Source organism: Rhinopithecus roxellana, chromosome 5 (assembly GCF_007565055.1).
Source record: "Rhinopithecus roxellana isolate Shanxi Qingling chromosome 5, ASM756505v1, whole genome shotgun sequence".
NCBI lineage: Eukaryota > Metazoa > Chordata > Mammalia > Primates > Cercopithecidae > Rhinopithecus > Rhinopithecus roxellana.
Window position 1 is genome coordinate 77,919,681 of NC_044553.1, and position 13,929 is coordinate 77,933,609.

The following is a 13,929-nucleotide window of genomic DNA, read 5'->3' on the forward strand; positions in this document are numbered from 1 at the left end:
CAAGATAGCACTCAGAAGGTGGTGGAGGAAAGGGAGATGCTGTTGCCAGGCACGCTGGGTGCCAGAGCCTGGGCTGGCACTCTTCATGCCGCCTCTCACTCCACAGCAACCCCCCTTGAGGTGGGATGATTTTCCCATTCCATGGATGAGGATACTGAGGCTCAGAGAACAGCTGCCCTTCCACAGCCAAAGCGAAGGTGTCGGTGCAGCAAAGGCCACCAGCGCTTAGTGGCAGTGGGGCAGTTCAAACCCGAGAGCTGGGTCTCGGTTGGGGAAAGGGCAGTGTCAGTGAGTAAGGAGAATGCAGTGGGCACTAGGGTCAGGCACAATGGCTTTGGAGTCAGTCCTTCTAGAGGAGGCTCGGCCCAGAGACAAGACAGGGAAGTGACTGGTGCCTGACCCTCCCCCACAGGCTGGAAAGTGGGGAGGGGGCTGGAGGGGAGGGACTGGATCAAGGGAGGCAGCAGGACCACAACAGGAATCTGGGCCATGCTGTCCTTCCTGTTCTCAAGGCTGGGCTGTGACGCAGAGCATGGCCCTGGGGGTTGGGGAGGTCCAGCTCCAGGCTGTGGGGAGCGGTCAGGGCCACTCATCTGCAGGCAGTGTCCTCCCAACTGCTCAAGGTCCCTGCTGTGCGGGTTGGGGAAGCCGAGGAGAGAAAATAGGTCCTTCAGGTTCCCACAGATGTAGAGGAAAGAGAGGATAGAGACTGAGGGGTAAGGGCTGAGATCCCTCTCCATACCCTGGGGTAGCCCTCTCTCTCAGAGAGCAGCCAGGCTGGATCGGGGAGGCCTACAGGACTAGTCTCCGAGGAGTGGAGTCCAGCAGGGACCATCTGAGACAGGGACGCAGCCTCACCAGAAGCCATGCTCTCCCTCCATCTCCTTCCTGGCTCCCGGCCCCAGCTTTCTTTATCTGTCAGGGTAAGGTGTTAGTAACAGAGCTCTGGGCCAGGAACGGTGGCTCGTGCCTGTAATCCCAGCACTTTGGGAGACTGAGGTGGGCAGATTACCTGAGGTCAGGAGTTCAAGACTAGCCTGGCCAACATAGTGAAACCCCATCTCTACTAAAAAGACAAAAATTAGCTGGGCATGGTGGTGAACGCCTGTAGTCCCAGTTACTTGGGAGGCTGAGGCCAGAGAATGGCTTAAGCTTGGGAGGCAGAGGTTGCAGTGAGCCGAGATTGTGCCACTGCACCATAGCCTGGGTGATGGAGTGAGACTCCATCACAAAATAAAAATAAAAATAACAGAGCTCTGCTCATGCTCCAAAAAAGCTGAGTTGGAGAACAGGAGGGTCTTAGAAAAGATCACCCTCTGAATCAGAAGAGGGGGTGATCGGACCCATGGGGTGAGCTGAAGAGCTGGCAGCCCCTTCCCACAAGACTCACCCCACGAGCACGCACACAACCCAGTTATGGACAGGATCATATTCATTTGCCACACTGCACTTTCCTTTCACAATAGAGCGTGGCCATCTCTGTGTGTCAGTACAATAAAATCTAGGCCATCCTTTGTGACCACAGCCTGTGATCCAGAGACTGAGCATGCCCTCATATAAGACCACACGCTGTGCTGCAGTGAGCATCCCTGCACACATTTTCCTGGGTGTGTGTGCATGTTTCCCTGGAAGCCAAGAAAACCCATTTGGATACTGCTGTAACTGTCCAGGGCAGACATGCTAAGATCTTGAACCGGGCTGGGCAAAGAAAGAAGGGGCCAAATTTCCTTTGCCAAAATATCATGTGCTTCTTTTGGTCGTTAGTCCCTCGTCAGTAATGGGCTGCCATAAATTAAAGATTTAGAGCACAGCAAAGGAGGGGGCTGGGAGCTCTGGGGGCCGCAAGGAGGAAGAGGAAGGGGTCTGACCTGTTGATTAAAGCAGTGATTAGAATAGAATGGGTGTGGAAGAAAGCAGCGGCCTCCAAATTATACCTGCCTTGGCAGGGGCTTCACACACCAACTCTGAGCCTCACAGCAATACCAGGTATCTCTGCATGAGGACTCTGAGGCTCAGAAAGGTGAAGGGGCCTGGCTGAGCTCACACTGCATGTGAGTGGCCAATCTGGCCTGCTGATCTGGGCCTGACTGCAAAGCCCTGTATGTGTGTGGTCTCTAGACAGAGTCTCTGCATTAACAATGCTGTCTGAGGACACCAGATGGGCAGATCTGGAGGAGCCAAGACCTGGAACTCAATAGGGGCAAGTGCTGGGGAGATGGACCTGGCACTGGTGCAATTACAGGGAGCCCAGCCAGAAGGCTAGACAGTGGCAGGTGACAAGTGGTGTCTGGTGGGCCCCTGCTGCCAGGAGAGCCCTGCTCTAGAAGCCATGGCCTGCCATGCAGCAGGTGGGAGGCAGTGGCTGAGAAGGCGGGCCATATCCGCAGTCAGCATGAGGCCCAGGTGGGAGCTAGGGGCCAAGCTCTGCTTCCTGGAGGCGTGAGTCCCCACCCGTATGTACACAGCCTCCCACAGCTTCAGGAAGCCCACAGCCACCAGGGCTCAGCAAACTCAGGAGCAAACTCACTTCCCCACACCCATTTCCTCCTCTATCCCAGCTCCCACCTGCTGTTCCTCCATCCAGATCTCTCTGGTTTCACATCAAAGTTGCAGTGAGCTATGATGGTGCCACTGCAAGATCCTTTTCTATTTTGAGCTGTTCAGATTTAAGAAACTCTCTTTATGAAACTTTATAAATAACAGTAGGGAATTTCTGCTTATAAAACAAATGTATATAAATATAGCCTATTAATTTTCCTGTATATATATATATGTACATGGGCAGGCATGAATTTTTCTCTCAATTGGGGATTGCACTGGTAGTTTCTTTTTGTAGCCTACTTTTTGTAGGCTGCTGTGTAGCATACTGTGTTCCTTTTTGCAGCATACTGTGAAGTGTCCATGTGTGGAGGCCTCATGGCGGGATTGCATGGTTCTTCAGAACACAGGCTCAAGTCCCTGTAGGCCTGGATTTCAGACCCTGGCTCTATCACTCAGTTTTGTAACTGAGCAAGTTACTCGCCTCTCTGAGCCTTGGTTTCTGCTTTGGTAGAACAGGGATAATAGTACCTATCCACGTATGAGAGGACTGAGGGAGGGCACATAAAAAGCTTAGAAGAAGGCCTGGGACACAGTGAATGCTCAATGAGCATCAGACATTAGGATTGCTGTTGTTCCTGACCTCATGGCTGACTCCAGGCCCCTAACCCCCACCTCATGCCCCGCATCCTATAGCTGGATCCCAGCCTCCACCCTGAGTGCTAACCTGGGTCTCCCAGGATGACCTTGGGTTATCTGACTACTGAGTGTCATCCAGTGGGATTTTTGAGAGGTTCTTGCCTGCATTCTCAGTGATGTGAGGAATGAGAGGAATTAGAAGAGGGGAAAGGAAGAGGAAAAGGTGAAGAAATGGCTATGATTGAGCCAGACCCTGCAAACCTGGCCCTGGATCTTCTCAAGTCTCCATTGCCCATAGGCCTCTTCCCCTGTGTCCGCGCCCGAGGTTTCCCCCTGAGTTGGTATCACAGGATGTGATGTGGCCCCGGGGAGAGCACATTAGTGTGGCTGCCCTCATATGGCCAGGATGGGTGAGGATCAAGTCATAACCACCCCTCCAGGGAGCTGCTAATACTTAGGGCCATGGCTTGGGACTCCTAGTGCTCACTGGCCTTGAGGGGGGCCCACTGACTTTCAAGTGTGGATGTGGATGTGGATATGGGACCAGGGTTGCTATGGGACAGTGGGCTCAGCTCTGGGCTCTGGGATCCACAGGAGATGAACAACTACCGGCGGGCCATGCAGAAAATGGCAGAGGACATCCTGTCTCTGCAGAGACAGGCCAGCATCCTGGAAGGAGAGAACCGCATACTGAGGAGTCGCCTGGCCCAGCAGGAGGAGGAAGAGGAGCAGGGCAAAGCCAGTGAGGCCCAGAACATGGGTGAGGATGTGCAGGCCCCCAAGGGCACCCGGGCTTCTGCCTGGGCCCAGGCTCCAGGTTGTGCAACAGGGTGGCGGGGTGCTTTTCCCAGATGTGCATGCAGCTGGACTCTGGCAAATAGGAGCCCCTCGCCCACAGACACTCACACAGTCCCTGCCCAGCTGGGTCCCCTCAGGGATGGGAAACAGAGAATCCGGTCCTGTCCCAAGCCCTGGGGCCAAGGGTATCTGCCTTCCTGCTACTGACCATGCTGACTTGAGCTGGGAGAGGCGTCCTCCCTGAGCCAGCTCCCCAACCCACCTAACAGTGTCCATGAAGCAGAAACTGCTGCTGAGTGAGCTGGATATGAAGATACTGAGGGACAGGGTGCAGCATTTGCAGAATGAGCTGATTCGAGTGAGCTGGGGCTTGTGGGGGCAGAGGGGAGGGAGCTATGGTGGGGAGCATCTGGGTGAGAAGAGTCTGGAGAGGAGAAGGGAGAATAGGCACAGAGGGAATGGAGGCAAAGAAGAAAGGGGACCAGCCCAGTGGAGGACTCAGCAGAGGTGCCGAGGTGGACCGTCAGGCCAAGGTGGACTCCCAGGCACCCATTCTCTCCCCTTCTCTCCTCCCCCATCTCACAGAAGAATGATCGAGAGAAGGAGCTGCTTCTTCTGTATCAGGCCCAGCAGCCACAGGCTGCTCTGCTGAAGCAGTACCAGGGCAAGCTGCAGAAGATGAAGGCGCTGGAGGAGACCGTCCAGCACCAGGAGAAGGCAGGTGGCAGAGGGGCTGTCCCTGGGGCCCACTGATGATGGCAGAGTAGGGAGCCCCTGGGCCAGCCCAGCCTCTGCTCTGCTCTCCAGGTGATCGAGAAGATGGAGCGGGTGCTGGAGGACAAGCTACAGGACAGGAGCAAGCCCCCTCCTCTGAACAGGCAGCAGGGAAAGCCCTACACAGGTGGGTCCACACCCTGATGTGATCAACTCCCCAGTTTCTGCCCCACACCTGGAGGCCCTGCCTTCCTGGAGCCTCTCAGCTTCAGGAGAACCTGTGAAGAGGTCCTCTGCACTCAGCTATGTCTGTGGGCCTGGGAGACCCAGGATTGCATTGCTCCCTTCCTCATTCAGGCTCCTCATCCAGAGATCCCCTGAGCTCCCTCCTTCCCTGGAAGCCCCTCAGAACACAATCGGGTTGTAGTGTGAACCAGGCTAGAAAGACGCTGGACCTCCAGAGGAGAGCCCTGCAGACTAGCACAGCAGAGAGAGCCTTCCCCAGAAGAAGGGGCAACGCTTCCTAGCTCCTAACCCCAGGATCCGTAGAATTCTTTCCCCATATCTCCAAAGATTCTGCCTCTGCAAAGCAAACAAACAAAAATATTTTGATTAAATCAATGATTTGAGACCAGTCGTGATGGTTCATGCCTATAATCCCAGCACTTTGGGAGGCCGAGGTGGGCAGATCACTTGAGGTCAGGAGTTCGAGACCAGCCTGGCCAACACGGTGAAACCCCACCTCTACTAAAAATACAAAAATTAGCCGGGCATGGTGATGGGCACCTATAATCCCAGCTACTTGGGAGGCTGAGGCAGGAGAATCACTTGAGCCCGGGAGGCAGAGATTGCAGTGAGCCAAGATTGTGCCACTGTACTCTAGCCTGGGTGACAGAGGGAGACTCCGTCTCAAAATAAATAATAAATAAATGATTTGGGGGTTTTCTTCCCCATTGATATTAACCAAAAGCCACCTAAAACTGCCAATCAGCCTCTGATAAGCAGAAAGGACCGGGTAACACCATATCAGGCCAGCCCAAAGCAAGGGATTTCCCTGAGCCTGCCTGTGCAACCTCACCCAGGGCCCCTGTGTGCCAAGCCCTGTGCTTAGTCTTCACTGCTGAGGGTTTCAGGGGCAGGAGGGTGGTTTCTAGGGGCCTTTAGAAAGCAATGAAAGCTGGACTGGCCTTTCAGGAAGCCTGAGTTCATCCAGGAGTCTGGATGAGACTGAGAAGGCAACCTAGGGAGGGAAAACAGCCAGATCAAAGGCCCAGGGAGTAAGAAGAATTCCAGGAATGGAGAAGGAAGAGAGAGAGGTGAGGAGCTAAAATACACCAAAGACAAACGAGTTAGAGAGAACGTTGGGGTCAGGTTTGAGAGAGCCTAGAAGGACAGCCTGTGTGCACCTGATCCCACTGGCCGTAGGGAACCATTGAAGGGTTGGGAGCAGAGGGGAGGAGTGAAGCAAAAGGCTGGGGCAGATCAGGACAGGGATATGGGAGGCAGGAGAGCCCATCTCACCAACATCTGTGGCCATGTCTCTAGGCTTCCCTGTGCTCTCAGCCTCTGGCCTTCCCTTGGGTTCTACTCGAGAGAACCTGCCAGTTGAACTTTACTCAGTGCTGCTGGCAGAAAACGTGAAGCTGCGGATGGAGCTGGATAAGAACTGCCACCAACCAGCCCCCATCATTCTGCAGCAACAGGCCCTGCCGGTAAGAGGCCCTTGACCTGGGCCTGCCTGTGCCGGTCACTGGGTGCCTGGAAACTACCCATGGTACAACCCAAGTTGAAGATCAAGACCAAGAGCTAGGCTTCCCAGGGTCTCCAGTCTGCCTGGAGGCTCCTGGAATTAGCTCTCAGGCCTTGGTCTTTTTCTCCTGGGGAATGTGTGTACCCAAACACCTCACCTTTAACCTCATCTAGCATCCCAGGAGAAAGCAAGCCCCTTGTTGACCCTTGGCCCCTGAACCCTGACCCCTCTGTCACCTGGCTGGCCTCCACCTGGACCCTACACAGGCCTCTCAAAACTCCCTTCTGGAGCATTACCTGGTCTTGGTGCAGCCTTGGAGAGCCCTTTTCCATCCCAGGTGGACCCCAGGGAGTTGGGAGCAGGAGGAGACTTGGCAGAGAGGCTGCAAGAGATGCATGGCTCAGGCCACTCAGAGTGCACAGAGACCCTGCCTGCACAGGTGGGTGGCCCCAGGGCCCAGAAATGCCCAGGCCCTGCTCCACCTCTGAGGCTGCTTCAGGGCACCCTTGCTTTACATAAACCCCAAAGCAGAACACTTGGAATCACAGAAGATTGGGCAGGGCGGGGGCACAGGACTTGCTGGAGGTGAGTTCTGTTGAAAGCACACCTGACACATGGACATCCAGGAAAAGCGTGAGTGATGAGGTCAACCGCTTCACAGCTTCTTCACTTCACTCAAAGACTCCCAGTGCATTAATTATAGCGGGCTCCCTAATGCATTTTACATTAAAAAAAATGTTGTGTCAAAACTTCATATTCCCAAAATCTGTGTGGGAAACAGCTGTGAAAAAAGCACATGCCAGACCCTGTTCTGAATTTCCAGAAGAGGGTTTGGCCCAGGTCTGACGCTGTGCCTTGAGAGCTCAGTCTGAGCTCAGGCCTGAGTGGTTTCTTCCTCAATACTGTACGGTTTCCCGAGTTCACACTGCCACAGCCCCCAGCTTGGGCCAAATGTGAGTTTGTGCTTTGCCCACAGGATCTCCTCTCTGGTACTTCAGAGAAGTTCAACCTCCTGGCCAAGCTGGAACGGGCTCAGAGCCGGATCCTGTCCCTGGAAAGCCAGGTAGGTGAGATGCAGGAGTTGATGAGGCTGGACTGGGCTCACCACACAGCCTGTAACCAGGGCTCAGCGTGTGAGCAGGGTCTAGGCTCAATCTATGACCAGGATCAAGGCTTAGTGTGCAGCTAGGGTCAGGGTTCAGTGTGCAACCAGGGTCAGGGCTCAGTATACAACCAGGGTCAGGGCTCAGTATACAACCAGGGTCAGGGCTCAGTGTACAACCAGGATCAGGGTTCAGTGTGCAACCAGGGTCAGGGTTCAGTGTGCAACCAGGGTCAGGGTTCAGTGTACAACCAGGGTTAGGGTTCTGTCTGTGACCAGAGTCAGGGCTCAGTGTGTGACCAAGGTCAGGCTCTGTCTATGACCAGAATCAGGGATCAGTGTGGACTCAGGATCAGGGCTCAGTATATTGTTGAAATGTTCATCTGTGTCTTGGTCAGGCTGCCTGCCTGTTTGGCCCCCTCACCCTCATCCCGTCACCCCTGAGGTCTCGGGAAGGTGTTAAGACCACATGGCCCAGAGCTTTGCTTTCTGCCTGGACAGCAGGCTCGGGCCCTGATTGTCCTGGCCATCAGGGATTAGCCCTGCTGCCTATGGTCTTCCAATTGTCCCCCTCTGTGTTTGCAGTTAGAGGACTCAGCTCGACGCTGGGGACGAGAGAAGCAGGATCTGGCCACGCGGCTGCAGGAGCAAGAAAAAGGTTTCAGGCACCCCTCGAACTCCATCATCATAGAACAGCCCGTGAGTGACCCCCCTGGAGTAGCTTCTGGGGGTTCAGGTGGTGGATCAGGAAGCCACCTCACCCCCAAAGTCACTGGGCCCTGAGAAAAGCCATCGTGGGGCCAACTCCAGGGCTGGGAGTCAGGAGTCCTAAGCTCCCATTCCTGCTCCATTACCAACCGAAGGCTCGGTCTTAATTCCTCCACCTGTCTGAGGGGAACAGAAAACCCCTGCCAAGACTACCCCTTCCCCCACGGGGTGCTGTGAAACTCAAGGAGATGACTGTGGATGAGGGGGCCATGCAGGCATCTCCGGGATGCCCTGACACTGAGTGTGCTTTAGGACTGGCTACACTCGTGGGCAGAGTAGCTTGTGGCCCCACACCCCTGACTCCATAGAGCATAAGATTCTTAAATTAGCACACCCTTCTTAGATAGCCACGATGTAGGCTCCATTTTGCCAACTTCCCAAGAACAAACAGGCCTGCTCACAACTGCCCCTCAAGTTCAACCCTGGGACCGCCCAGCCCCGCAAAGCAAAGACCCTGACTTCTCCTGCTCCTGAGCGATTTATGCTTTGCCCATGGCCAGAGGCTCAGCAGCGGCTCCTGGGAAAGGCCTGGAAGGGATGAGGGAACAGCCAAGGAACAAAGGCAACCTTTGCACACTCACCTGAGCCCTGGGGACTCCTGGAGAAATTAGGTGTCACCTGCTGTGGCAAAATGAGTTTAGAAATCTTTGAGAGGTCATGGCCCACTGGGTTCTGGATACTCGGAGGCCTAGTTTATCAGGCAATATGCCCTTGAGCAGGTCGCCCCCTGGGAATGGGGGGTACTCATGTGCCCCACTTTGCACACCACAGAGTGCCCTCACCCACTTCATGGACCTCAAGCAGCCCTCAAATCTGGAGCCTCTGCTGTCCAGCTCAGACACTAAGCTCAACAAGCCCTCGAACCCCCAGAAGGAGACCATTAACTCTCAGCAGACCTGAGCCCCAGAGCAGGCCTCCTTCCCTGTGTGCTGGGAAGGAGTCTCATCCCCGCCACCTAAAAATGACTTTATTAAATGTTGTAGCTCTGTGAGCATTTGCCTCTTTCCTGGAGCAGGGCAGCCTGGGGGCCCTGCTTCCTCCTCCTAGACCTCACTCTGGGCCTGGGCCTGGGCCTTCTGCTGCAGCCTTACAGCCTCTCGCCTGCCCCAGGAGCCAGCATCTTTGGAAAGCCAAGGGTCATAGTGGACCCAGGAGGGTGGAGAGAAGAGGCCTTCCAAAGCAGGGGCCAGGGAGACGGGCCCTTTCCAGACCCCAAGAAGAAGTAAGGCCACCAGAGACCAGTTCTGTTGGGAGATATGAGGGAGGGTTGTCGTTTTCATCTGCCCCAAAACATCTATCGTGTCTGACGTTCCTTCTTTCAAGTTTGGTTTGTCTGTCTCTTGGAAAGGGAAAGACTTGAAGACTTGAAGCCTTCCTGTGGCAGTCACGTATCATTGTGGAATACTCCATTAAGCCACTAGGCTGAGTGGCAATGATGTGTCCAAATGTAGCCAGGGGCAGGAGAGCAGATTAAGCCAGGGGAAGGAGGCACCCACTGGGAGTCAAGAGACCCGGGTTCTGGGGGCAAGCATGCTGTGTGACTTCAAGGGACCCAAGCAACCTCTCTGGGCTTCAGTTTCCCCATCTATTCCATGCACAGCTTGACCGCTTTGGCTGTAAGACTCTTTCCAGCTATAACATTTCTGAGTCAAAGCTGACTCAGGACCAAAGAAGAAAAAAGACACAGAAAGGAGACACAAAGACAACAGGGAAAAGGATTGTGTGATGGGGAAAGCAGAGGGGCTCCAAGAGTGGATCCAGATCCCGCAGCTTCGGGTAGGAGAGGCCAGACCAGCTGGACCACTGACCTCCGCTGGACTAGCTCCCGCACCTGCGTGCAGGACTGAGACTTGGATAGCCAAGGGCCAAGAGGAATCAGGTCAGGAGATGTGAGACCCCAAGGGATTAGGGGGCGGAAATCAAGACCAGTGTCATTCAGTCCAAATAACAAACCAGCGGCTCTGCTGCAGAATAGTCTCCCCATCTCCCGCCCTTGGACGAGGGGGCACAAGCCCCCAGAGCAAGAACATGAGGCCTGGAGCAAGCCCAGAGGAGGCCCAGGAAGGGTAGAGGAAGCAGGCTGGCCTCTCATCCCCTGTCAGCCACCTCACACCAACCCTTCAGTAACAGGGGTTCTCACCCACAGGTCTTGGCCTTAGCCATGCCCAGGACTCTGGCTGGGCCTTGGCAGGACGTCCTCATGCCCCACAGGGAACTCTCACCCAGGGTTCACCCAAGCAGAGCCCTGTGCAAGCCTTACCCCTGTGGGACAGGTCCACTCAGAAAGGCAATACTGGCCCACACTTCTTGGGGCCACCCCATTCTCTCCACAGAACTCCCCAGTTCTCCTTTGCCCCTCTGCCTGACGCTTCTATAGCTCCTGGCACAGTGACAGTTGCCTCCCCTCCTCTGCCCCACTCTGCCTCACCCCTTGCCCCAGGGAGCCTGGAGTTGATTCTGCTGGCTCCTGAGCTGCCATGGGTGGGGGGGTCCCAGCAGAGGTGGCTTCAAGTGTGGCTGCCTGTGGTCTCCCGAGCATGCCCCAGATCCTGCTTTAACCCAGGGAGCATCTCCACGGGAGTGATGAACACCTAATGAGTCTGGTGGAATGCAAGACACCACATGGTTCAGCTGTTTATTGTCTCCATGGAGTGGGTGAAGAGGAGTGACCCAGCTGACCTGAGGAAGGTGACCACTGAGAACCCATTCTACCTGCTCAGCAGGCTGGGCAGAAAGGGGCAGGGCTGGGGACAGAGGACTGAAGATGTAGAGCCCCCATGGACCCCACCCACTGGGCCTTCCTCCCATGTGGCTGCAGGCCATCCTCTCTGATCACTCCTGGGTTGCTTCCTGGTTAAAGGGCCAGAAGGTGAAGGAGATGGGCTTTTCAGGCATCAGGATGAGGTTGAATGTGGTGCCCACATCGCTGAGATGTTGGATTTCAACTCTGAAGTTCTCCAGCATCTGAGAAAGGCAGATGGTAGGTTTAGGAGAGGGCAGTGGAGGATCTGTCTCCCTAGCCAGGCCCATTCACCCATAGGCAGTGACTGGGGAGTGTGATTTGAGGAGTTCCAAGGAGTCAACTACCAGCTCCTGGTGTAACCCTGGACAGTGCCTGATAATGCACCCTTAGTGCTGCATTCCCTTGATTTAGGCCTAGACCTTAACTCGTCTACAAACCTCTGCCCTATCCCATCCCATCACCACCATGCAGAATGGATGGCCAGGGCATCAGTGGGTGATGAGTGGCTGAACCTGAAAGCAGGGGCAGCAGGGAATTGTGGGAGAGAGCGAAAGCAAGTAACTGGAGGTAGATGTGCCCAGCCCTGACCTCCTTGGGCTCTGGACAGAGATGGGAGGAGGAAGGTTGGTGCCCTCATTAGGGCCAGGGCCAGCCCAGGGTGCCTAGATGTCCCCAGCTTGACTCACATTGATGAGGAAGATGGTCATCTCTAGCTCGGCGATCCGACGTCCCAGACACTGCCGCACACCCCAGCCAAAGCCCAAGTTCCGGAAGTAGGTAACGTTCTTGTCTTTGCTCAGCCATCGGGTTGGGTCAAAATTTTCCGGGTCGAAGAAGAAGGTGGGCTCTCGGCCCAGAGCATAGATGGCCACCTGCACCAGTGTCTGGGGCAAGGTGATCAGAGGTCTGAGTAAGCCCCACCTCCCCACAGCCCTGAGCAAAAAGCCCCCTTCCCCAGTCCCCTGCCCTCTCACCACCACTCCTACTCCCCAGCATGGCTGCCTGGCTCTCCAGAGCAGTACATTCGCCCCTCTGTGATCCTTACCCACCAAATGGGGATGGCTGAAGACACAAGGCTAGGGTGATTGTCCCACCCTTTCCTCAGACCCAGGCAAACCATGAAGTCTCCCTCCTAATTATGGGTTCCAATAACATCCTAGAGGTCACCACCCACCATGCCCACCACCTCTGCCCTTCACTCGGACTTGGACTGCTGCCATCAAGGGCCCCACCAGGGCCCCAGCACCACCCTCTATCTACAGTTCCAGCCTGTCCCAGCCCTCTCTGACTGGCAGAGCCTGCAGCCTGCTGGCTGCACCTACCTTGGCAGGAATCATGTACCCTCGAAGAACCAAGTCATTTACGAGATATCTCTGCAGGGTCACGGAGATGGGGTGAAGTCTGCGGAAGGAGGGCACTCAGAAGCTAATGGACCCAAAGGCTAGACACAGCCTCCAGAGCCCCACATCCTGAGATGTGTGGCATCTCAGCCCCAGCAGCAGCAGCCTGGGAGGATCTGGGGGTAGGGCCCTGGCTCTATTTCTTTCTCCTCCAGACTTTTCACTTCTTGCTTCCAACCTCCTCCACCAGCCCATCCTCGTAACCCTTTCCCCCTGCCCAGGGATTAGAGTTGGGGCGGCATGGGTGGATGTGGGCTTGCCTCAGTGTCTCCTTGATGCTGGCTTTGAGGAGGGGGACCAGCTGCAGCATTGTGGCCATGTCTCCCTGGGCCTGGCGCCGCGCAGCCAAGACCTCTGCCCGCAGCATATCCTGCACCTTCAGGTTGCGTGCCATCTCGTACAAGTGCCACTGCAGGGTCATGGACGTCTGGTGGGGAGTAGGGCATACAGAAGACCAGGAGGGCCTGTCATTCCAGGGCCCCTTGAGGTCCTTGACCCCATGCTAAATTTTCATTTCCAAGAACCTCTTTCTCCCCCCATCCCCATCCCTGTCTCCAAGAAAATCCTCTGCAAAAGCAAAACACATTCCATTGTCTAAAAGGCAAATGTCCAAGAAGCCTTTCTTGCTGGCCAGGCAGGAATGTTCAGGGCAGCACTTATCCCGGCCCTCATCCCTCATGTCACCATGAGCCCCAGCGAGTAGAGTGTCAACTACACAGCCAGTGCCTTCTTCCAAAGAATTCCAGAGGCCCTTAGAGGCCAAATCCTTCTGTAATGATTGCACCACAGACTGACTGCCATTCCTTTTGAAATGCCTTGTTAAACAACCACCCCTCTTCCCAATAGAACTTCCTAAAACCTTAGCATTCACCTATAGCAGCATGGCTTCAAGTAAGTCTCAAAGAGGCTGAAACCGGACCGGATGTTTCCTATCAGTGTTGCAATTAGTGTGTGCTGTGTGTTGAAATTAATTAGCTAATCTCAACATAAGACACAGGCTGTGACCACTAGCCCTTCACCAGATATCTGAATGACCCTTGTCAAACCCCACAGTCCCAGATTCCTCAGTGATGACAAACCAGGCCCATTTGGGACTCCAGCCTGGAGCAGCCCTCCCTGCTGGGGACTAGGACATGGGTTGCTGACACATTATCTTACCAAGGATCATATTTTTGTCCAACAGACTTAGACACCCTCCCCCCTTCTCCTGGCAGGGGCAACAATGACAAGATGTGAGGTAACATTTCTTAAGCACATATTATATGGCAGGCAGGGTCCTAAGCTGTTTACATATGTTACCCCGTTTAATACTCAGAAACAACACTCTAAGGTATGTTACCATCATCTCCCTTTTTCAGATGCGGAAACTGAAACAACACACAGCCCTTCTCAGCTTAAAATCCTTGCCTGGTTCCCCAGAGCCTCCAGATGAAACGCAGAGGCTCAGGTCTGAGCCACAGGGCCCCTCAACACCTGC

At 54.9% G+C, this 13,929-nt stretch overlaps 2 protein-coding genes across 5 annotated transcripts in view; one reads left to right on the plus strand and one right to left on the minus strand.

The window, feature by feature from the left end:
* The window catches only part of CCDC33 (coiled-coil domain containing 33), a 100,858-nt gene extending 91,558 nt beyond the window's left edge, over positions 1 to 9,300 (plus strand). The window contains exons 12-19 of one of the 3 annotated variants that reach the window (XM_010375992.2): positions 3,772 to 3,937; positions 4,245 to 4,333; positions 4,561 to 4,692; positions 4,783 to 4,876; positions 6,235 to 6,401; positions 7,416 to 7,502; positions 8,127 to 8,240; positions 9,081 to 9,300. In XM_010375992.2, coding sequence (XP_010374294.2) covers positions 3,772 to 3,937; positions 4,245 to 4,333; positions 4,561 to 4,692; positions 4,783 to 4,876; positions 6,235 to 6,401; positions 7,416 to 7,502; positions 8,127 to 8,240; positions 9,081 to 9,209 — 978 coding nt within the window. In that variant the 3' untranslated portion in view covers positions 9,210 to 9,300. Of the gene's footprint in view, positions 1 to 3,771; positions 3,938 to 4,244; positions 4,334 to 4,560; positions 4,693 to 4,782; positions 4,877 to 6,234; positions 6,402 to 6,776; positions 6,879 to 7,415; positions 7,503 to 8,126 lie in introns of all 3 variants that reach the window. The other 2 variants (XM_010375993.2, XM_010375994.2) reach the window with 2 other exon arrangements.
* Positions 9,301 to 10,915: 1,615 nt separating this feature from the next.
* The window catches only part of LOC104672245 (cholesterol side-chain cleavage enzyme, mitochondrial), a 30,634-nt gene continuing 27,620 nt past the window's right edge, over positions 10,916 to 13,929 (minus strand). Inside the window, exons 5-8 of one of the 2 annotated variants that reach the window (XM_010375991.2) lie at positions 12,713 to 12,879; positions 12,375 to 12,453; positions 11,739 to 11,936; positions 10,916 to 11,273 (exon numbers count right to left, since the gene is read on the minus strand). In XM_010375991.2, the coding sequence (XP_010374293.1) occupies positions 11,142 to 11,273; positions 11,739 to 11,936; positions 12,375 to 12,453; positions 12,713 to 12,879 (576 nt within the window). In that variant the 3' untranslated portion in view covers positions 10,916 to 11,141. The remainder of the gene's footprint in view (positions 11,274 to 11,738; positions 11,937 to 12,374; positions 12,454 to 12,712; positions 12,880 to 13,929) is intronic. The other variant, XM_010375990.2, reaches the window with a different exon arrangement.